The sequence below is a fragment of the Equus asinus genome, chromosome 25, assembly GCF_041296235.1.
Source record: "Equus asinus isolate D_3611 breed Donkey chromosome 25, EquAss-T2T_v2, whole genome shotgun sequence".
NCBI classification, from domain to species: Eukaryota; Metazoa; Chordata; class Mammalia; order Perissodactyla; family Equidae; genus Equus; species Equus asinus.
The window spans coordinates 39081832-39105516 of NC_091814.1; the positions used below are offsets into that span (position 1 = coordinate 39081832).

Consider the following 23685-nt stretch of genomic DNA (forward strand, 5'->3'; position numbering starts at 1 on the left):
TGCTTTATTTTCCTTAGCTATATCCCCTTCTACTATTAGCTACATGGGAACGCTAGGCTTCTTAAAGCCCAGAGTGTGTGCACACTTGGCCAGTGGTTCCTACACCACTGTTACCATCGTGACTATTAAGAAGACATTGCATAAAGCTATGCAGCAGGGAGAAAAGCAGAACAGGACCGAGTCACATCCTTACCCCTGTAATTACAGCTTAATTTGGCTGATGAATGAGGCAAGGTACACGCAGGAAAGAGAGAAGGCAAGGCAGAGGGATGAAGTGAAAGGAGACACAAGGAAGGCTTTGGTTATTAGCAAAAGCAAGGCCATACTATGTTTACCGTGGAGCAAGAAACTCTTTAATGCAATGAGATGGGCAGCCCAGCCCACTTCCAAAATCCTCAGTCAGCAAGAGCATCTCTCCGCCAGTGTTGAGCGACTTGGTAGTTACTGAAAGTGACAACCTGCTGGGTGGGAGCGACAAGCTATGACTTCCTCTGCATCCACGGGGCAGGCAGTCTAACATTCTTTAGGATTTGATACAGCAGTCCCAGGTTTTCTCATCAGTAGCAGGCACTGAGGAGGCCTTTAAACACACCACCAGAAAGTAAAACCCATCATCAGTTGCATCTGCCAAGTATTTCACTTGGTTCCACGGCAGCTCTGAGGTTAAAGAGTCTCCTACAGGAAGAGTTTAGATAGGGAACCAAACATCGCAGTTCATAATTACCCGCGTCACTCTCTTCACCAGATAAAGAGCAAACACTTTCTGGTTTCTGACACACTGATTCATAATGTGAGTCAGACCAATAAGACGTGACATTAAGAGAAGGAGCCCTCGAAAATAAATGTATAAACGTAGATTTTCCATGATCTTCCTCACCAACTAGATTAGCACCCAAACATTTTCTAAGTGTAAATAAGTTTTCAATAGATGCAGAGGTCTACAGATAAACAAATAATCTTTTAAAATCAGCTGATTTTAAATCCACATACTGCTCTTTCTCAGACATTTTCTCAAAAATTTCACATTGAATAATTCCAGTCAGCAGAGGCAGAGTCTCAAAACCATATAGGAACATGTGAGCTACAGTAGGCACGCTGATGACACACCCTCAGGGGGTGAAGTACTACGAGCTATTTTTAAGAAGTAGGAAGGAAAGGAGGATGGTTTTGGATGGGGTCATGGGCACTGTTTCCTAACCCTCTTTAAAGTCAGAGATATACATGGATGAGGGTGCTGGTGAGACTCAAGGGTGCTCACGGGTGCAGTTGGGCCCTGGATCCCAGGGAAGCACATCAATGAAATGCATCATAACGAAATCTACAGGTTCTCTGCCTGGGACCCAAGGACAGGCTCTAGTGAATTATAAAACCCTGAAATTTTACTTAAGAATTTTATGTATATGATATCATATGCATTTTTTATAGGGACAATCTTTATAACTTTTATATGATTCCAAAAAGATGCCCATGACCCAACAAAGCTTAAGAGGTCTTGCATGAGAAAAACTAACCAGATGCAAATAGCACAGAATTGAGACTTTTTTATTTAAAATTTAGCGTTGTCTTTCAGAAGGCAGAAGACTTCTCGGCCGTCAGCTGTTCTTACGTCCTCATAAAATATAAATTCCTGTTTTTGCCTGGAGAAGATAGTGTTATTGCAGATACTTAAAAATATGTATTTACTATTTCTGCTTCTTACAAGCAAACTCAAATGTACAGTAGAAAGCATGTCTTAAAATCTTACATGATCTGTATTTGGCACTATATACAGAAACCCCTCCTCAAGGCCAAGTTTTAATAATCTAAATACAATGAAAGACTAGAGTTGAAAATCACTATCTTGCTCTGCAGTAAAGTGTCATTTTCTTTAAGCTGCCAAATTAGGCAAATGTCACCATTCCCATAAGGTTTAGGAGAGTGTGAATTGTTGGACACAGCGACAACTACAGATTCCAGTGGAATAATGGTAAAATATCAGAGTAAAAATTAATGAGGTAGAAATCAATGAGGCACTCCCACAGGATTTTTACTCTCCAAAAGGAAAAGCAAAAGTAAATACAGCAGAGGTGATAAAGCTCCTTTGAACTTCCATTGCTCTCCTGACAAAATCTCTACCTTGGTCATCTTGGGATCCAGCTCAGCGTCCTGGCCTTCTGCACACCAGCACAGCGAAATGGTATGGCGTGTCCACAGAGCTGTCCCAACTGCCTGGTTAACAGGCCTCAAGTTTCAACGCCTGACCCAACAAACACTCGTGGTCAATACAGGGGGACCTACTCACAGTGACAACAGGGGGCAGGGGGTGATGGAGGAAGGACTCCTCAATAAGTAAAACAATTACATTTTTAGAGAAATTCACTTTTAAAATTGAGCTCCTCAAGGCAAGAGACTGTCTCCTATTTATTTTGTGTCCCATACTTCCCATCTATTTTTGTATCCTGAGTAACTGGCATGATGTCTGGTACTCAATAAGTGAGAAATAAATTTTTTTTAATGCACTTTTACTATTTGCTTTTCTTTGTCACCATTAATTTCTTAGAAAACCACTTGTCCAGCTGTGGTACAAAGGGACACTGCAGCTCAGTACCAGGACAATCTCTGAATGAGAGTAGTCCGAATTAAGCTTCCCTACAAGTATTAAACTACCCTGATAGCCCTAGTTTCTTTATCCTAATGGTGCCTTTACATCTGTCTTGAGAGAGACACAGCAGAGATTTCTTTGGCATCAAGAGGGGAGTTCAAAAGTAAACTCAAGCCATGAAATGTAGATATTCAATAAATCACAAAGGATGAATCAAGGAAGGGCAGGCTTAAATCTCCACAAGTTGGGTCAGTTTTGCTTCTTATCAATTTAAGGAAGAAACAAAGAATTCGTAGAGATTTCTGAGAGAGAATAAACCTCAAAACTCAAGGCTTCTCAGAATGACTTCAATTTTCAGCATGAAGCTCTGAGTTCAAATTTATTTTTGAAATGAACCCTATAAAAACCTAAAGAATAGGGCTGGCCCCGTGGCTGAGTGGTTAAGTTCGAGCGCTCTGCTTCGGTGGCCCAGGGTTTTGCTGGTTCATATCCTGGGCGCGGACATGGCACCACTCATCAGGCCATGCTGGGGCGGCATCCCACATGCCACAACTAGAAGGACCCACAACTAAAAATACACAACTATGTACCATGGGGAATTTGGGGAGAAAAATCAAAAATAAAATCTTAAAAAAAAAGAAAAAAACCTAAAGAATAGATCTGAGTTGCATGTATGGTTGCCCTCATGCTAGCCTGGACCAAAGAAATCTTCTGCAATGGTAAAAAGTCAGGAAAATAATTTGTAAGAATTCAACTTTCAACGGTGAAGATTAGGTTAAGCCAAACACATATATTAGGAAAACATTTTAATTTTTGGAGGGTTAATGGTTAAACGATGCATGGGATAGCATATTCACAATATTCAGAAGGATGAACTTTAGATGAGAGAGGAGAAACAGGAAAGCTTGATTCAGAGAGGATAGAAAACTCCCTAGAAATCTGTAACTGGGTGCATGTCACAAATGATGTAACAGCTCTTCTTTGATATAAATGTATTCAAAAGTGGGAACAGTTTATGCTGAGTGTGCAAATGTGCCTTTGTCCAGGGAAGGTTCCATTCAATAAATGATCAAGTTATAAACAGCTTTTGTTGTGTAAACACATCACAGGCTACAATGGGGATGCAAAAGGGAAAAGGGAAATCGGGTTTCAGATGGGAACAATGAATTTCAGTTTTGAGTAAAAAGAGAGAGCATTTCAATCATAGAAACACACTGGAAAGGGACTGGATTATCTTAAATGCCTTGTCAGAGTTTGTAGATGTTTAAAAAGATAACTCAGAATTCAGGTTTCAATTTTTAGACTACCTCTAACTACTTAAGCAGATCTTTTTATTGCCAAAAGGCTAGTGGAGGAAAAAAAACGTGAACAAACTGAGAAAGAAAAGATCTTCACCATTATAGTGGGAACAAAATATTTCTTTTTACGCTTCTCTTTACCAAAACAAAATGTTATCAGCAAGTTAAACAGTTTTTAAACCAATATGTGAAACTTGGTAATTATTCCTACATGAAGTTTTCAATCTAAAAAGTCATGCAAAAGCCAAAATTTCACTAAAAAAAAAATTACACTCAAATGAGTATTTATGCACAGCCAAGAACACTACAGATTAAACCACCATTTTACTTCCTTACCCATCTCTATTTTTCACATTAGTACACATGCTGGTCTCTTAATTGTGCATTAGAAGATTATACAATTATTCTCTTGGGGGGGTCCACCTCAGATTGGGGTCTGTTGCTGAAATACTGATGAATTTAAGACCTGCTTCATTATCTTCCACTGAGTGATACATATCATAACGTAGGAATTCATGAAGAAATGCTCAGATAAAAGGGCCACAAAAAGCACAAAAGAAATACAAATTTAAATGGAAAAAATGTCAAAGGTAAACTTGGCCCATGATGCCTTAACTCTAGTTGTGGCATGTTCTGAATTTAGGATTTTACTCTTCTTCAAGAAAAAGGTTTTCAAATTATAATACTCAGATTTATAACTTCAGTATTTAAAATTCACCCCTCTGCAGTGATGAGCAAGCCTTTAATTATTACCATATTCCATACTTCATTCAGTTGATTAGCATATGGCACTCTGAAATCAGAAGTATGAGCTCAGTTTCCACATGGACCAACTTTGCATCTTTCTGTCAATGTAAATCCACACGGCCCTAGAGAAGCAAGTTGGAGACTGTGTGTTGCAGTCAGACATGGGCCAGAATTCCAAATTGTCCACTACTAGCCTTGCAAACCTGGGTAAGTTACTCAAGCATTCTGAGCCTCAGTTTCCCTGTCTGTGAAACGCAGACAACACCTGTCTCACGGTCACTTCCCAAGGAAGGTACTGATTGCAACATGCATGCGATGTTTGTAAAGAACTCAGAGCAGCGTTGGGCAGGTAGTCGGCACAGGTAGTTGCTAAGCTTGGGCAGGTACTAAGGGCCTTCTTACCGGCAGTCTGCGGTCGGAGCAGGGCATCAGTGCAGACAACATGCAGCGATAGCTCAACGCTCTGTCTCTAGGCAAAGGCTCTTCTCAGTCTCTATCTGGCTTTACACACCTTAATTAATGATCGACAGCAGCCCAGGATTCTGGGAAGCTCTATTATACATTAAACATTCTCATGGCCACATTTTTTTGGGGGGGGTTGTGCATTTTTGTTTTAACTCTCTCCCCATCCCCTTACAAGAATAGCTTTGTAAAGACAGAAACCAGAATACTGTTACCTCAACTCAGGAGACAATTCGCTTTTTTCCCTTGAAACATGTAATTTATTTTACTTCTTACCTTTTCAATTTTTTCATCCAGCATTCTGAAGAATTCCTGTTGGCTTTCAGAGATGTGCATGCTGAAAAAGAAAGAGTAGTTAAGCGCATATTTCAAGGTTTTCTTAAACCTAGCTCCCTCCAAAGAAAAATGTTGAGTTCCTAAACTTTGGGGCAGACATTATTTATTACAGCCTTTTCCACTGAAGCACTCTGAAGTCATATTAAGGATAAATGTCATTACAGTAATCCTGCAAGTGTGTTTCATAATAGTCTATCAGTTTCTATGATTTAAAGAATATAATTTCCTTTCAATGTGCACCTTATTTATAGTGCTGTGACTGTGAAGTGTGTGCCAAATTCTTTCTTCAGACAAACATTTGTGATTTAAAAAAAAAAAACATAGGCAAGCAGCACATGGCATATTTCAACCCTGTGAGTAACCGCAAAAAGAAAATATATCCCAGTTATTATACTGAAATGTGTATTTTACAAAGGTTGTCAGCATCAGCATGATGTTCAGCTGCCTGTGTAGGTGTGGGCTGGCAGCAAAGGAGCTGAGAACGTGACCTCACCCCTGAACACCTTCTGCACTGGCGACAGCAAATGCACCTCTTTGGAACTGAAATTCCACTGCGTGTGGGAGCAGTTCAGGAGGCAGGTCTGCAAACACTTGCCCTGTGTGTTTGCTTGTCCTACGCTATTTAACAGATGGACATGATTAGTGAGGGCAAAACACAAGGTAAGGAGAGCAGAAAGGAATCAAAGATGGGAAGGGCGTGGGAAGGAAAGGGCCTTCGTGGCAACACGATCTTAATGACAATGGTTTCTACGAGCAAATAGTTGTGGGTGTTCCAAGGAAGTTAAAGATGCCGGAGTGAGAGTCACAGTGCACAGCGTTTCTTACGGTTACTGTTAGTGCCTGTTGGTTGTGGAGGCTGGGAGTAGGGGTGGAGTGTGCTGGGGGCTCTGGAATAGCTCCTTCCCTTCCAGGCTAGGTGTGGTGAGCAACTATCTGACATACTCCTTAGCATTATGCCTCATCATTTAGGGGCCACAGAGAGTGAGCCAAGTGACCCCAAACCCTTCAGTCTTCCCATGACAGATAATGGGGTTCAAAGGAGGTTTTCTCTTGTGTGTAAAACCAAGATATAAAATCTGGGGGCACAGTGATAACAGCTCAGATATAAAAGGAAAACAATGAAAACATCTGATCCCAGTGATCAACTTTCATGGTGGTAAGGCACTTTCACGTCTAACAGGTAATTTTTGCCGTCCTTTGTATGATCATTGAAATAAGGTAACTGTCCTGTTACGCAGGTTAGAAAGGCAGGGCAGAATCTGGGAGGATGAGAATACATTAAACAGTCTCTTCTTTTTCTCTGGCTGGACAGAAAAGCCTTTTGCATAGCTGAGTTTTCCCAGGTTCTTCACGGTTTTACTTCTTTAAGTGACAACATTTTTTATTTGAGCCACTTTGGATGCAAACCTTTCAAAACTGTATGCTCTTTAATAGAGGATCACAAACATCACTCAACTTTGTCATAATGACTAGATGGGTAGAGGTGGCTCTCCTTAATCAAAATGGTCTTACACTCTAAGCTTTTGTCTTCTGCCTGCTCTTGAGCTTTTTCTCTCATCTCTTCTTGTCAGTGAAGGCATTAGTCCCTTTTCAGTTTTCTTCCCAGCTGCTGCTTCTACTCCAGGCTTGGGAACAGCACTGCCAAGTTTCTTAGGGTTGTGTCTAAAGCCAGTGTAAACGGGCTCCCAGGGAGAGCCTGGGGGACTTCCTGTGAGTGGGGATCAGGAATAGTCTGGCACCCACTGTGGCTGCTCAGACATATTTTGGGCGTCCTTCCTGTTCTTGGCCAAGCTCTCAGCAGAGGAGGCTGCTGGACAGCTCTGGGTCCCAGAAAGGAAAGGCATGAAGATATATCTGTATCTATCTATCTATAGATAGATACAGATATATCTATATCTATGTATATATATGTAGTTTCTCTAGGAAATGGCGTTTTTAGGATCTCATGTTCATTGTGGAATCCTTTGGGTTAGCATTTTTAGCCTACATTGCCTTGCATATATCAGGAGGGCAATACATATTTAATTAATTGACCAAGTGCTCTCCATTTAAATTTATGTGATTCATGACCCCTGACAGAGGTGGCACAGTTTGTTAGCATGGGTGAGGTGCAGGCCTCAGATTCCTCATCTATAAAACCAGTGGGCTGGTCATTGAGGTCCCTCCCAGTGCTAACATTTCTGTGAGTGTTACTAACTTCCATTACTCCTTTATTGAAATACTACAACATGAAAACAGGGCTTTTGGTTAGTATTCACACACGTGCACGTGAGATGGACAGGAGGGGAAGTCTTAATTAAAAGCGACTCTGCAAAAGTGTCTTGTCATCCCTGTGACCAAGAAGGCACAGGCTCAGGGGTCCACATGAGGACCCCGAGACCAAAGGTGATGATGAGGACCTCCGGATGCATATACAGTAAAGCAAGCACAAAAACCTCAGTGGAGTCAGTTTTGTGTAGTTTAACTACATACTTTCTAACCATTTTTAAAAAAGGTATTCCTTAATTAAAGCAAACTGAACAAAAGCCACTCAATCCAGAAATAATTAGACAAGACAGTGTATTTTCAACCCCATCTGAATCTTGAACTAAACATTAACCTTATTCTGGGAGAGAGGGTACAATGGTCAGGAAGTGAATTACCATCTTCATTTTCATATGTGCCCTTTGAAAAACAATTCTAACCAATGTAGGCAACTAGCTTTCTTTCAATCCAGCGCATCTCTACCATCACACCACACTGATACAGAAATGCTGCCTGCTTTTTCTTCGTCTAAGAGTGTTAGAACATCATTCAAAATCTACCGAGAAGAGTCACCCAGCAGATAATTCACTATCCTGCCATCCTGAAATACAGTATGTGGACTGTGTTAAACAAAAAAGACTGAATGGAGGAGTGTCTTATTTATTATCAAATCCTGATGCACTAAATGAGCTCTTTCAGGTAAACTCCGCTGTCCCTGGAGTGTGGCCGACACTGCCAGATGGAGCAAACGCCCACACAAGGTCCTTGGTACCTGTGCGTCATCTTAGGTATAGTGTAACCCCAACGCATGAGGCTCACTCTGCCACCCTCCATGGGTTGGTTTCAGGGATACATCTGTTCCTGAAATCTCTTCAACAAGGGCAGAGCAGAACTTTTACTCTGATGAAATAAATTATCCCTATCAACTCACTCCTGCCCAGATAAATGTGGATGCCCTCTTCTCATGTGGAAACAATCAACACAGTGGCGTGAATACTAGTTTTTACATTCAAGAGTACACACTGCACTGTGAAAAACAGTCCCTAGGTTGAGGTAACAGCTCAATTCTTAAATCATTTCTGATGCACAATTTGATGATTGTAAGAGGGGAAGTGGGAGGAGAAAAAGCACAGTGGCTTTTCTATCTTTCCCCAAGATAAAGAAGGGGATAATTGAATTGTTTATGATTTAGTTTATGAAGTTTGAATATTTGATGCTAAGCTTAATTAGATCTAAAAATATTTCATAAAGGCCTGTATTTTGGTACTTGATTTAAGCAATAAAGCTTAATAATTTCAGTAATTGTTATTTCTCTCTAATAACTAAAATTCAACCTTGGAAAAGACAATGCTCCCCTGGAGCACTTCTTGTGGCCCCCAGTTGGCGCTGGCAAAGCTCCTGTGAGTTACTCTGAGCCATCAAAGTCTCTTCTTTCTGTGACTTCTCAGCTTCATGAGACTAGAGATGACAACATTATGGAGTCTTGATAACAAGTAATCAAATGAATGAAAGGTGGGCAAAATGGGATTTAGAGCTGAAAGAGACATGGCTTTCATTTTTAGTGACTTAAAAAAAAGTTTCCAAATGATAAAAACCTAAGCCACAAAAGCATGAGAAGGCAAGGTGCTAATTCCCTAACACTTCACCTGAGAAAGAGAAATTCAGTTACTCAGTGGGTTCTGGCAAATCCTGGCCTGAACACAGTTATTTCTTCATGATCATTATTATTATTTTTCAACTGGACCACAGGGAAGTGGGTTAATCTTAATCTTCCCATCATCACACACCCTTGCTAGTAGTTGACGCATGGCTCACTTTTACGTAGATAGTTATTTTGTTTTTTAAAAAAGGTATAAAAAGCACACATGAAACCAAAACCAAAACCAAAAGCTAAGACCTTGACCACAACCTAGTGCTGACTCACTTCCTACCCATTCGTGCATCTCCTCAACTCGAGGAACCATCATACCCTCACTTTCCTTGTAGCTTGCTTTACTGGTCTCTCTCTGTGTTTAAAAAGCAGATGATTTATTTCAGTTGTTTTTAATTTTATAAAGAGTGCATGATGCCCTGCGTAATCTTTCAGGATGGACTCATTTCTTCCAGCATGACATGACTAGGGTCCCTCCAGTGCTGTGCACTGCTGCAGGACATTCTTTTTAAAACTGCTAATATGCCAGGTGTGAACGCGAAGCAGTTCATTTTACCAAGTTTCCTGTTAAAGGGCATTTGGACTGTCTGTAACTGTTACAGTGTTCTTACCAAGCATCAGACACAGTGATAAGCACCAGGTAGATGTTATTTCATTTAATCCCCAGCCCTAGAAGACAGGATTTTTCACCTGCATTTTTCTCTGAGAAAACTGAAGCTCAGAAACATGAGGTCACTTGCCTGACACCACAAAGTCAGTAGGAATATGCTCTGCATGTGGCATCAAATGAAGGTGTGAGGATTATCTGCCTTTATTATGAATAAATCTGCCATTATCAGGTATGGAACTGTCCTTCCACTCATGAGAAAAAAACCTCACTATCTTATTTTATGCAACTGCATAATAAATAACAGTTTCCTTGATCCTCTATGTCAGCAAGTTGGAAAGGTAAAACTCTTCTCTTGTCCCTCCAGAAAGATTCCGTAGTTGAATTCCAGGAACGCAATGTTCTGACTCACAGTTTAAAATAGACACACACACACACACGAGAGCATGCTGCCGTGTAGAAAACAGAGGATTTTCTTCACAATTTTAATGTAAACACATGAGCCAATTTAGTCAGCTTCTCTGAAAGCTTCAGCACATGCCAGTCTGCAAAGTGTGCTGTCGCAGTGTGTCAGCGTTAAATAAGCATTCGTTCCATAAAGGAAAAATGAAATTCTCCTTAATATAGTTCCTCTTGTTAGAACTCAGAAATAGGGACACGTTTAGAAATAGCATATATCAAAGGGCTTGCAGGAAAAATGATTTGGTTGTGTCATCAGATATCTGTTGTCCCCAAAGGCAGATAAAATGAGTGTAGATGAAAGTGATTACCAGTGAAGTGGTCCAGGGAGGCTGTGATCACAGCATGACGTGTAACGAAGAGTACCAAAACCAGTTGTACCATTATTCTGACACTGAAAATGATAAGTGGATTTTAAAATGTCCAGTTTTCTTCGAAAATAAAAAAATTAAGCCACTGAGCTCACTCACCACCCTGGAAGAGTCCTAACTGCCACATCATGGTGGCCGTGGCTGCAGCCATCCCATAGACATCCCATTGAGCCAGGTGAAAGTGATTATGAACTAGGTTATTTTTGTCTCAATTTCCTGGGAAGAACCAGAAACAACACAACTTCTTCTGCTTATGAGTTTGATTCAGGGGCTACTATGACATTTATGTCATAGTCGAATTTATTTTGGGGTGGGGGGGGACTGTGTCAAATGTTCTAGTGTGATCAGCACCCTCGGGAATCTGTTCCTATTTAGGTGGAACAACACTAAAGAGATCTGTAGCTTCTGGGATTAATAGAGCATCTTTGAAGAAAGGCGAGGCAGCTTCCAAGTCACACAAAGTGCATTTTATCACCAAGGTAGAACCAGTTCTAGAACAATCTAGAAAACTACCCATTAGTCTCTTTTAACTTTTTAATTGTGAAATACATAACACATAGAAAAGAAAACATACAATGTTATTTGTACATTTGTAAATAATAATAATAATTAAAGGAAAACCCATGTAATTACTCCTCAGATTAAAAAATAAAACCCCAGTCCCATTGTCTCGCAACCAGTCAGAAAGAACCACTGTTCTGAATTCAATGCCTTTTCATTTCCTTGCTTGTCTTTATTGTTTTACCATATACATACATATATAACATATTGCCTAGTTCTGCCTGTTTTTGAACTTTATATGAATGAAACTGCACATAGGCTGGTACTACTGCTTACTTTACTGCCACAACATTTATGAGATTCCTTCATGTTGATATCTGTAGCTATAGGTCATTCATTTTCACTGGTATGTAGTATTCCCATCATAAGAATAGGCCACATTTTTGTTACCCATTATACTTTTGATGGGCATTCGAGTTTTACTTTCAAGAGCCTTAAGAGCTTACAGAAACAACGGACATTTCAAAATAAGTCTGCTGGCGCATGGTACAAGAGTTTCTCTAAGGTATACACCTGCGAGTGGAATTGCTGGGGGTAAGGTATATAAGCCTAGGAACCATTTTACTAGATAACGCAAATTCTTTTACAAAGTAATTGTACCAGTTTATATCCCCACCAGCAAGGCTCAAGAACGCCTGTCGTTTCATAAGCCGATCAACCTTTTGTATTGTCAGATTTCTGAGTTTTTGCCCATCTTGTGGTATGAAATGGTATTTTTTAATATACATTAAGTATTCATGTTTCCTTTTCAGTCAAATGGTTGTTCATGTCTTTAGCCTGTTTTTCCACGAGTTCTCTGTCTTTTACCTAGTGATTTGTAGAATTACTTTACATATGCTCGAAACTCAACTGTTGTCAATAAACGTGCTGTAAATATATTCCATCATTTTGCAGCCTTTTACTCTCCTAAGGTATATTTTGATAAACAGAAGTTCTTAATTTTAATGCAGTCATATTAATTACTCATTTTCCTTAAGATCTGCATCCTTTGTGACCTATTAAAAATTCTCCCCTATCCCACAGTCATAAAGATATTCCCCTTTATTTTCTTCTAATTGATCTGAAATGTCGGCTCTGTCATCTATTGTGGGCCTGTTCTGAGACTCTCTGTTCTGTTCCATTAGACCAAACCACACTGTCTCAATTACTGGAGCTTTGTAATAAGTCTTGATTATCAGGTACGCAAAATGGAGGTCTCTCTGAAAACATCTTTAGCTTTAAACACAATAAAAGAAAAATAGGAACGAGAACTTACTTTGCTCTGGGTTGATGAACTAATCCTGGAATCTCTTTATTAGTTTTAAGTCTTACATTTGAACTGGCACTTTTTTCCTGAAACACATAAACACACACATGCAAAGGACAAGATGAGAATCAGTAATTAAACAACGGCCTGGATTTTCATCACAGAAATATTAGCTTTGTTTGGGACCCTCCACAGTTGGTTACTTCACAACGACAAAAGTCCTTGCAAAGATGTTACACAGTACGAGAGAATCGCCAGACGTTTTCACAGGGACCACTGTCATGAAAACAGGAATCAGCTTTATAATAGAGAGGAAGGTTTTTAGAAAATTTGCAACTAACATTTGATTTTTGGGTGGAGTTGCTGAAAATAGTAAGAGAACCAAAGAACAGAAGATTCTAGTTTCACAAACAGCAGCAGTAGCATGATCACAGCCATTGTTTACTTGCCTAGGTTAACTGACCAGTGCATTTTACGTGGAAAAGACAACCGTAGTTATTGAGACATAAAGTTTGCACAAGGCCCTAGCAGGGACACGGACAGGAACATGACTAAAAATAACTAATATTGTCCACCTGCAACAAATATTGGGATTGAATTCAATTGAATTAATAAAATTCAATACTAGCCTCTATTCAAGAAGCCCAGCTTTGGCTTGTAGCTTGACCTCGTTTTTCATTCCCAGTATACCAGCCACGTGGGAAAGAAACAAGCTCAAATCTTAAAATTCAAGCCCATCAGTAAGCACACTCTCTCATTAATACGGCTGCTCTTTTTACAACATTACCTTTAAAAAAAAATATTCAAGGTCCTTTCTCATTTGCTCTCAAAACACACCCCCAAATGAAAGGAAGGACTCTTCTAAACCTATTTAACCGGTGACTATATACACTCCAGGAACCTGAGGGGTGGCAATAATTAAAGACCCAGGCTAGGGAAAGCAATAAAAACTCCTGTGGGTCAACCCACCATTCTCACCACATGCAGAATGGTGTGAGATGGCACATAAAACAGATGGTCCCCAAATGAACTCCTTCAAGAGTTCATATTTCCCCTAGGACAGCAGAAGCCATTTAAGCCAGTGAAACTCCAGTGACTGACATGCTGTGGTTGTTTGTTATTTGCCATTAAACATGAGCTTAACATGAGTACTCCAAAACATAGGGTAATTTTCTTTGTGATCTTCTAGGAAAAGAAACAATCATTATAATTCTTTTAAAAAAATTTTTAATTTAATTTTTTTAATTTTTTTGCTGAGGAAGATTCCCCCTGAGCTAACATCTGTTGCCAATCCTCTTTTTCTTTTGCTTGAGGAAGATTAGCCCTGAGCTAACATCTGTGCCAATCTTCCTCTGTTTTTTGTATGTAGGACACCTCCACACAGTGGCTGATGAGTGGAGTACATCCAGGCCGGGGATCTGAGCCCGCAAACCCACCCCGCTGAAGCGGAGCGCACGGAAATTGAACCACTTGGCCATGGGGCCGGGCCCCCATTATAATTCTTTTGCAGTCTATCTTACCTTCTTTATCTCCCGCTTGACTTAAGAACGTTTTCATGAACATTTAAAAAGTATAAAATAAACATTGTTCTCTCTGTTGATGTAGTCAGGGAACAACAGATGAATTACCTTATTTTTTACAAAGCAAGTGGGAGAAATTAGAAAACTCTAATTTCTAAACTCCAGGAGGGCAGAGCCATGTCCTCTCTACCCTCTGGGCCACAGAGCCTGGCTAGGGGCTTGGCACTTCACAGGAGGGGCGCATCAAATATTGGTGGCGTGAATGAATGATGTCAACAAATGATGAACTTCTTTGTAACAGTCAGAGATAAAAATAGCTCATATGTAGTCTCTGCAGGACTGAAGAGGTAGGTTCCCAGGTTAGTCATTTTTTCCCTTAAACTTTCTGTCTGCTTGGATTAAGCATTGAAAATGGACACATTTGATATGACAGAAACTTATACCTTTTCTTTATTCACATAATTTCCCGAACTCTTTGAGCTTAAATGATACACAGTAATTTTAAACATTGCTGAGGCAGGAAAGTGGCTTCCAATTCTAAGATTATAAATGATATACAATTATATTGTTTATATTCAATTTATTAAACTATACCTTTCGTAATTACATTGCCTCACCAAATCTTCCTTAAAAACACATGGTGAACCCCCCAATCAACAGAGACTCATTGGATGGGCACGGTGCTCATGCTCAGGAGAGAGAAGTCACCTCTCAGTACATCACACAGGTGTGTACTTCCAGGAAGCGAGAGACCAAAGGAGAGGCAGAGGTAAAGGGAGCAAAAGCAGCTTCAGAGTTTCCAGTTACCAAAAAAAAAAAGCATATATAATTAAATAGAAATTTCTATTATGTATTCATAGTGTATTGTTTTTTCAAATTACCACTCATCAAGTTCAATGAACTCACTGAGCACTCACGGTAAGTCAGCCACTGTTCTAAGTGATTTACATATACTAACTCATTTTTATGCCCGCTATACCTCTCCAAGATAGGTACGTTTATTATCCACATTTCATAGACGAGGAAACTGAGGCACAGAGAGGTGAAACACTTACCTGAGATCATGTAAGTAGTAAGTGACAGCGTTGGGATTTGAACCCAAGCAGAATGTTTGAGAACTTCTATTTCAGAGACAAGATATCTTTGTGCACAAGACTCCCCCAGTTGGGCTTTCACAGAGCAGTTTTCAGACGGAGCCCTGGGGTTCTGCACAGCTGCCTGGGGCGTCAACACAATGGCCCACCAGAGTGGCAACCCCTTGAACTGTTTTATATTTAGGGGCTCTATCCGTTGAAGAAAAGCCTCCATCAATCAAAAATGTTTGCAAACTAATGCCAGGTAGTGACAGTGATTAAATAGCAAATCAAACAACTTTCTCCTTTGCTTGGAATAATTTTATTTCTTTAAGAACAGAACACACTTGTCAGTGTGTACAGTAAACTTATCACTCCCTTCTTAGTTTCTCTGATGCTGGAGACAGTCAAACCAACTGTATCAACGCTGCTGCTTTCCAATCCCGGGGTGGCACCTCTCAAAAGAAAGTCAGAATACCAAGAGAAACTGACAGCTTCTTTAAAAAATTCCCTCCAACTTCGCCTCCTTAATTCTGAAGGAAGCAACACAACGCATTCAGGAAGTGACAGAGGCATCCTCCGTGTCGGCGAGGGATGGAACTCCTTCTCTCCTATCACCGCTTTCCCTGTGTTGTCCCACCGAGTCTGAGAGGGCCTAGGCAGCTACAGTCCTATGAGGTTCCCTGAGTTGTTGTGGGTTGGAAGTGTGGGGAGGCATCTCATTTTCTTCTTCTGGGCCCAGGAGTAGGAAGTTCTGTCTTAGAAAGAAATCCCGGGGTCCAGATGGATGCAGAAAGCTGGAGGCCTAGAGAAAAGTAGTGGGGGTTGGAGTAATAGTTGGGACTGCTAATGAGGGACCTACGCAGAGAAAAGACACAAAAGCACTAAATGTGAACTCTCAAAGGGTTTCCCCCTACACAGACTCTGTGTATGTGTGTACATTTGAACCACCGCATTTCAGAAAGTACCTGAAAACTAGAAAAGGTAACTACTTTAATTATCTAGAATAAGGAGGTTTTTTGGGGGGGTATGCACACATATTTTTAAAAGAGGAGCACATTTAGCTATAAAATAAAGGAGTAATCATTCCAGCTTTTGGGGAATAACCCATAGGACGTACTCTCTAAGAAAACAATCTCATTTGATGTTTTATATGTGATTTCTCAAGTGGTATTAACATGAGATAGGACATTGCCTCCTTCAAAGATAAAGGAATTTTATCTTGTTTTCTGAATGATGGTGATTAGCTGAGCCATATTCACTCTACTAGAATTTCTGGATGTTAACAAATGGCAAGGCCCAAGCTACCAGATACAACTACTGACTCGTGCCTACCAGTATCAGTATAATTACATGAAGTCAACACTTCCATTATAATGACTTGTCCAAGGAGATTATTAGAATTATTAGTATTTTGTTAGAATTATTTACTAGCGATGAAGTTGGTATGGAAAGTCTCAGCTTTACATAAATTCTTTTTCTATAAATTAAAATATAGCCATGCACCTCATTTTTATCAAGCAAATATTAAGTGGGGTCAATCAGTTTTAAAGCACCTAATATTTTTCACATAATGCTTCTCAACATAGATTGGAAACGTTTAAAATAATCTTAAAAAAGTAAACAGTAAGAAATTGCTCAGAACAGAGTTAATTGTATACCAACAAATGTAGAAAAAAGTCATTAAGCCATTATGTCAGTAAATAAAAGAAACAAGCTACAATGTTGTTATAAGTTACACTGAGAATGATAAGTTAAGGACGTTTTCAACAAGATGATATATCTCCAAGAATTAACTAATTTGAAGAACCACATTCAATTTTTGCCTGAGATGCTTGTCTCAGTTAGGATAGGGTAGGTTATGTTGCAACAACACACCACCCCTGATATCAGTAGTTTAATAAAATACAAGCTCATGTCTTACACATGCTACGTGTCCAGCGCAGGCTGGTAGGAGGGCTCTGCTCATTCTCATCACTCAGGGACTCAGGCTAATGGAGGCTCCATGTCCACACGTGCTCTCATAAGCACCATGCAGGGGAGGGAAGACTAGAGTTGAGCAAAAAGTTAACTGCTCATGTTTACTTGGCCAAAGCACACCACAGGACCTAAACTCAAGAGAGTGAAATCCCACTATGTGCTCAGAAGGAGCAGAACTGGAATATTTCTAAGTAGCCCTATTGACTACTACAATGCTATTTTTTTTAAAAGAAGTATGTTTTCTTCCTTTCTTGAACTACGTAATATTAATCATACCAATCTTCCTTTCTGAATAGTCTGATCTGTAACTCTTGTCAAATATCTTATCCGTAGTAAATTTTGTGTGATTTATGGAAACATGGAAAAAACTCAACTATTCAAAGTTTAAATTGGGCCAAAATGCCACTGAGAGTTTAGACTTCACAACAAAGCTGAAACTTCTTGGTTAGCTGACTGTAGTGGATAAGCATTAGGAAATTATCCTAAATGCCACCTGGACACAGGAAGATAGAATAGAGGCAAAATCTGTGATTTACGCCCTAGAACCTGCACTCACACCCACAACCACACCCCCTTTGATTTTTCCATTTCTCACTTCTCCTCTCCAAACATCAAATAAAACAAAACACATGGGAATGTGAATCATATTCACTGTGATCCATAATAACAAGACCAAAGATTTTAAGAATTCAACTATCAAGAGACTATGGTCCCTGGGGCCGGCCCCGTGGCCGAGTGGTCGGGTTTGCGCGCTCTGCTTCGGTGGCCCAGGGTTTCGCAGGTTCAGATCCTGGGTGCGGACCTGGCACTGCTCATCAAGCCATGCTGAGGTGGCATCCCACATAGCACAACCAGAAGGACCTACAACTAGAATATACAACCATGTACTGGGGGACTTTGGGGATAAGAAGGAAAAATAAAATCTTAAAAAAAAAGAAAGATGATGGTCTCTAAAAGATTGCATTTCAGAGCTGACTGGCAGAATATAAACATGCTTTATGCTAGATTTTTCTGGTGGGTAAAAATATGGCCAGAAAAATAAAAGTATCTTTGATCAAAGTTAACAAAATATTAGAACAAGAAATGTATCATCCATCATGTCTTTAATATTTTAACAAATAAAAAGCCACAATTTGTGCAGAATTGTTAAACTTTTCCTGGGATGAACCAAAACCGTGACAGGTTTTCCTCACTAAGTCGAGAAACCGCAAATATCAAAGCTAAAAGCAAAAAGTTAAATGATCTAGTTTTTCTTACAGGCACAATCTTTTTTCTCACATTCATCATGTTGTATAAGCCAGCTAAAAACCAGACCCTAGCAGTACTGACCTAGCTGGACACACCCACAACTCTCTTAATTCCAAATCTGTCAGGTCCAGAAAATCTGCTGTATTGCTTTCCCATTGCTGCTGTAGCAAATTAACACATATTTAATGGCTTAAACAACACTGATTTATTATCTTACACTTCTGGAGGTCAGAAGTCTAAAAAGAGTCCACAAGGCTGCCTTCCTTCTGGAGTCTATAGGAGAGAATCTGTTTCTCCGACTTTTCCAGCTTCTAGACGTCACTTACATTCACTGGATCATGGTCCCTTCCTCCATCTTCTAAGCAGCAGGGTGGCATCCTCTCTCCTCTCTGACCTCTGCTTCTCTCCTTACATCTTCTTTTTCTAACTCTGATTCTCCTGCTTCCCTCTTATAAGGATCCTTGTGATTATACTGGGCGCACTCAAATGACTCAAGAAAATCTTTCCATGTCAAGATCCTTAATGTAACCACATCTGTAAAGTCCCTTTTCCCATGTAAGATAACACGTTTACAGGCTCCATGGGTTAGGATGTGGATATCTTTGGGGGAGGTATTATTCAGCCTACCACAGTGTTCTCCCTGGCCCCCAAAGATACATACCCATCCCACATGCAAAATACATTTACCCCAAACAACCCATTACAGCATCAATTCAAATCTCATCCAAATCTCATCCGCTCAAAAGTCCCAAATCTCATTATCTAAATCATCTAAATTAGATATGGATGAGGCTCTGGGTATAATCCATCCTGGGCAGAATTCTCCATCTGTGAACCTCTGGAACCAGAAAACAAGTTATCTGCTCCCAAAATACAATGGTGGGACAAGCATAAAATAACAGCTATAGGTATTCCTATTTAAAAAGGGAGAAAAATGAAAGAAAAAAAGACACCATCGGTCCCAAGCAATTTCAAAATCCAACTGGAGTTGGGTTTTAAGGCCTAAGAATAATCCTCTGTGGCTCAAGACTGCCGTCTGGGCCCACGGCTCTGTCTTTGTAGTCATCCTTTCATTTTCTTGAAGGGTAGCACATATTTGTAGCTGAGCTGTTTTATCAGCTTGTTTTCTGTCTGTGGAATTTTGGGAATGTGACAACCTTCTTTCATTTCACCCTCTTTCTGTCCTTTTCTGTTCAAACTGGCAGTGTTTTTGCTGGCATAAAATCCTCAAGAATCTCATGGGTCTCCTGTGTGTGTTATGAGTACTCACTCCATTACATAGGAGGCTCCTCCACGATCTTTCCTGAATAATCCCATTTCTATTCACGGCTTCTGCTGAGACGGCTAAGGGAATTCATGCCTAAACCACATGTCTAATCTATACAAAGAGCCATCAGTGTGATTAATACTCTGACTTTTTAATCCTTTCCAGAAACCAGCAAAATATGGTCCAACCACACTCTTGGCTTTATCTTCAGAGTACGCTTTTCTGACAGTGAATCTCCTAGTTTTAGTGTCCTCTGCAATCTGGATAGGCTGAGAGAATTTCCTAAATCAAGTCCTGGTTCTTTTTTGATAAGAGTTCTTCCCTCAATTTACCTCTTTCCTGTTAGATTTTTCTATAAGAAGAAAGAAGAAACTAGGCCATAACTTCAATATTCTGCTTGGAAGTCTTCTCAGCTAAATATTTCTAGTTCATTATTTACAAATTCTTCTTTTTACATCACTTAGGGCACAATTCAGCTAAGCTTTCTGCTGCTGTATAACAAGGGTCACTCTTACTCCAGTTTCAAATAAGATGTTCTTCATTTCCTTCTGAACCCTCACCAGCAGTGCCTTTCATGTCCATATTTCTACCAATAGTCTGTTTATGATGATTTATATTCTCTAAGATGATATAGGTTTTCTCTACCATGCTTTTCATTTTCTTCTGAGCCCTCACCAGTAAGGCTTTAATATCCATATTTCTACTAACTTTTTAAGGCAATCTAGGCTTTTTCTATCATACTCCTTAAAATTCTTCCAGTTTCTGTCCACTTCCCAATTCCAAAGCCACTTCCACACTTTTAGGTATTTATTACAGTACTACCATATTTCAAGGTACAAAATTTATACTGGTTTCCTATTGATGCTTAACAAATTATCATAAACTAATGGCTTAAAACATAAAATTGGCCATCAGAAGTCTAAAATTGGTTTGCAGGCTCTGGAGGCTCCAAGGGAGAATTTGTTTTCTTACCTTTTCTAGCTTCTGGAGGCTGCCTAACTTGGCTCATGGTTGCTCCCTTCTCCATTTTCAAAGTCATCAGCTTAGCATCTTTCCTCTCTGATCTCTGCTTCCATCCTTATATCTTCTTTTTCTAACTTTGTTCCTCCTTCCTCCCTCTTATAAGGATGCTTGTGATTACACTGGGTCCACCTAGATAATCCAAGATGGCCTCGCCATGTCAAGAAACTTAATTTAATCCTATCTGCAAAGTTCCTTTTCCCATGTAAGGTAACATATTTACAGGGCCTGGGGATGAGGATGTAGACATCTTGGGAAGTGGGCTGTGTGTGTCATTATTCAACCTATCCTATCTGCAAAACTCACTTTTCTCAGGTCAAACCAATGTCAAAATCAGGTCCATGGATCACAATGAAAAGTCACTGTGACCGAAACATGGATTAACAAGTACTAGTGGAAAACCATGGTAGAGAAACCTAACGGCCCATTCTTCACTAAATCACTATTTAATGGTACTTATGTGAATCAGATATGATCCTCACCCACTAAAAACAAATAGGAAAGTGAACACATGTTTTAAAAAGATAGAAGTTTGTATGGTGAAGCACTTGTGATGACCCTTAACCCAGAGGAGGAGGTCAGGGAAGCTTCTTGGAGAAGGAAGCAGGCAGGGCTGGGTCTCGAAGACTGAGGAATACGGGATGCACTGAGAACCATACAGAGCGTGGTACACCCAGAGAGAGCATGGGGTGCCAGGAGGGAGTATGAGAGATGAGGTGGTGATGTGGGCAGGGGCTGGGCCAGGAAGGGCTCAAGTTTGGCCATTTGGATTTTCCTTTGGAAACAAGAGGAACCACGGAAGGAGTTTATGAAGCTTCTGGCAGAATTGTGTTTCAGAGATGGAAGCAGAGAGCCAGTGAGGAAGCTGTGCCAGTAAACTGGAAGAATTCTATGAAAAGCTACAGAAGACAAGAGGGGCACAGCAGAGTAGATAGTAAGAGTATGGGTTTGGACTCAGACCACCTCTCCACTTTCTACTTGTGCAACGGTGAGCAGATTATGGAATTTCTGGACTTCAGTTTCCTCAGCTGTAATATGAGGATGAGTAGTACCAACTTCCCTGGGTTATCTGTTGCACAGAAGTGCTTAACAAATGATAGTTTGTATTAATAAGATAGCTAGTTGCTCTGGGACTAGAGACAAGGGAACATATTTGAGAGCTGTCATGCAAATTACCGGGTGCCCACTACATGCTAGGCATCTTGCTAGGGTTTGAGGGAAACAAGAAAAAGACAAACAAGATCCCTGTCCTCATGGGGCAATTGCAAATGTCAGAGAAAAAAATTCCATATGCTAAATGATAATACAAGAATTGATAAGATTCGAGGTCAACTGGATGTATAGGGGAGGTGGAAGGGGAAAGGTACAGGCAAGAATGACAGCCAGATTTTTGGCTTAGCTGATGGTGCAGAATGGTGGTGACAAAATGGGAAAGAAAGGAGGCTTAGGGTAACTGATTAAACGGGTGAAATAGGGATAAAAACAAGTGCTTTTTCTTCCTTGCTACGAATGCACAACAGATGGGCTGACATTCTAAGACAAGGCATCTTTTTGGGCAAGCAAAGGAAAGGTGACACGGCTGTTAACGCAGAAATAGGGCCGGGCAGAGGTGCATTTTTCTGAAAGGATATGAAACCTAAGCTTTGGGGTCTATTCCTGGATGGCCCAAACAATCAGAAGAAATTAGGAGAAAATGTAGTCTTTCTGAATGGATACATTAGAATGCAACCATCTTTTAGACGAGATCGTTTATTTATCACAAGATCTATCCATGTGGAGTCCAACCAATATAAATGTAGGAGTGAAGCAGGTGAGAGCCAGGTCCTGTGTGTGTTGGAGGGATGGCAGAGAAGCACCGCAGATGGAGAGAACACCTGTCTGAAGGCCTGGAATTTACTGGTTTACCTCACAGGGGTGGATCTAATCTCAGGCTCAACTGGATCCAGGTGGTCAAGCAATGCCCTCTCTCTGCCTGGCTCTCATCTTTACTCATTACATTGGTTTCATTTTCTTCATGACCCTGTGGCAACCCCAGATTCAACCCTTCCAGCTCTGTGACCTAACAGGCAAGAGGGTCTTCCCTGTTAGCCCCAGTTACAAGGATCCTAGGGAAACACTGATTAGCCTGCCTCTTGTCCACCAAATGCCGACCACCATGGAAAGAGGGGTGGGGCCTCGCAGCAGGATTGAGGGGGCTTGCTAGAAGAAAAGCAATAGCTACCACAATGTCTTTTTTTCTTTTGCCTATGAACTCTGTTTATTAAAAATAGTCTTTTTCTTTTACTATACATATTAATAAAATGTATAAATTCTCTGTTGCATGTATTATGACTTTTTAAAGTATTTTTTTAATAATCTTTTTATGTTTTCACATATAGGAGTTTTAAGTTTCTCACTGGTGGAAAGGAACAGATTTCTTTTTCATTTATTATTTCTTCCATCACTTCGATGATTAGTCCCAGTTAATTCTAAATTTAGCTCTGTACCCATCCACTCTTCTATACCCTTCTGCAACCTCTTCCCATCAGAAGTCAGAGTAAATGAGGAGAAGCCAATGTTTTACCAGGGCCCCCAGGCTCTCCAGCTAACACAAGCGTCAATTCTGTCATGGTACGATTATTTCACAATGTGGAGTCAGCCACCAGATTTCTATACATAGTCCTGACAGTCAATAATCACATCTGGCGTTGTTCCATCATTGATGTACTTTTGGCCCAAGGCTAGGAACAGGCTGGTTGGTTGTAGCTAGCATTTGAGTTGAAAAAGCTCTTTAAAATTGAAATGTGGTACTTAGGCAATAAAAGAGTAAGCAACATTCTTTTTTTTCCTCCTTTTTCTCTTTTTGGAGAAATGTGCTGCTAGAACTATCTTCACTCTAACCTTCGCAACAAAAAGGGGCACGTTTAATCCTGAGTGTCTGTTCTTTGCTTATCTTCTCAGTCTTTTACAAGTTTTCTAGAAAAGCTCCCATAGTGGTTTTCTCGACATTTGCCCTCAAATTTGGTGTACGTTCC

The 23685-nt window shown here is 40.2% G+C and overlaps 1 protein-coding gene across 5 annotated transcripts in view; it reads right to left on the reverse strand.

Annotated features, from left to right (window-relative positions):
- C25H1orf21 (chromosome 25 C1orf21 homolog) overlaps positions 1-23685 on the reverse strand; it is a 208191-nt gene that overhangs the window by 15738 nt on the left and 168768 nt on the right. For all 5 annotated transcript variants that reach the window (XM_044758790.2, XM_070497120.1, XM_070497123.1 and 2 more), the window contains 2 exons: positions 12573-12649; positions 5365-5425 (listed from right to left, as the gene is read on the reverse strand). In XM_044758790.2, coding sequence (XP_044614725.1) covers positions 5365-5425; positions 12573-12649 — 138 coding nt within the window. The remainder of the gene's footprint in view (positions 1-5364; positions 5426-12572; positions 12650-23685) is intronic.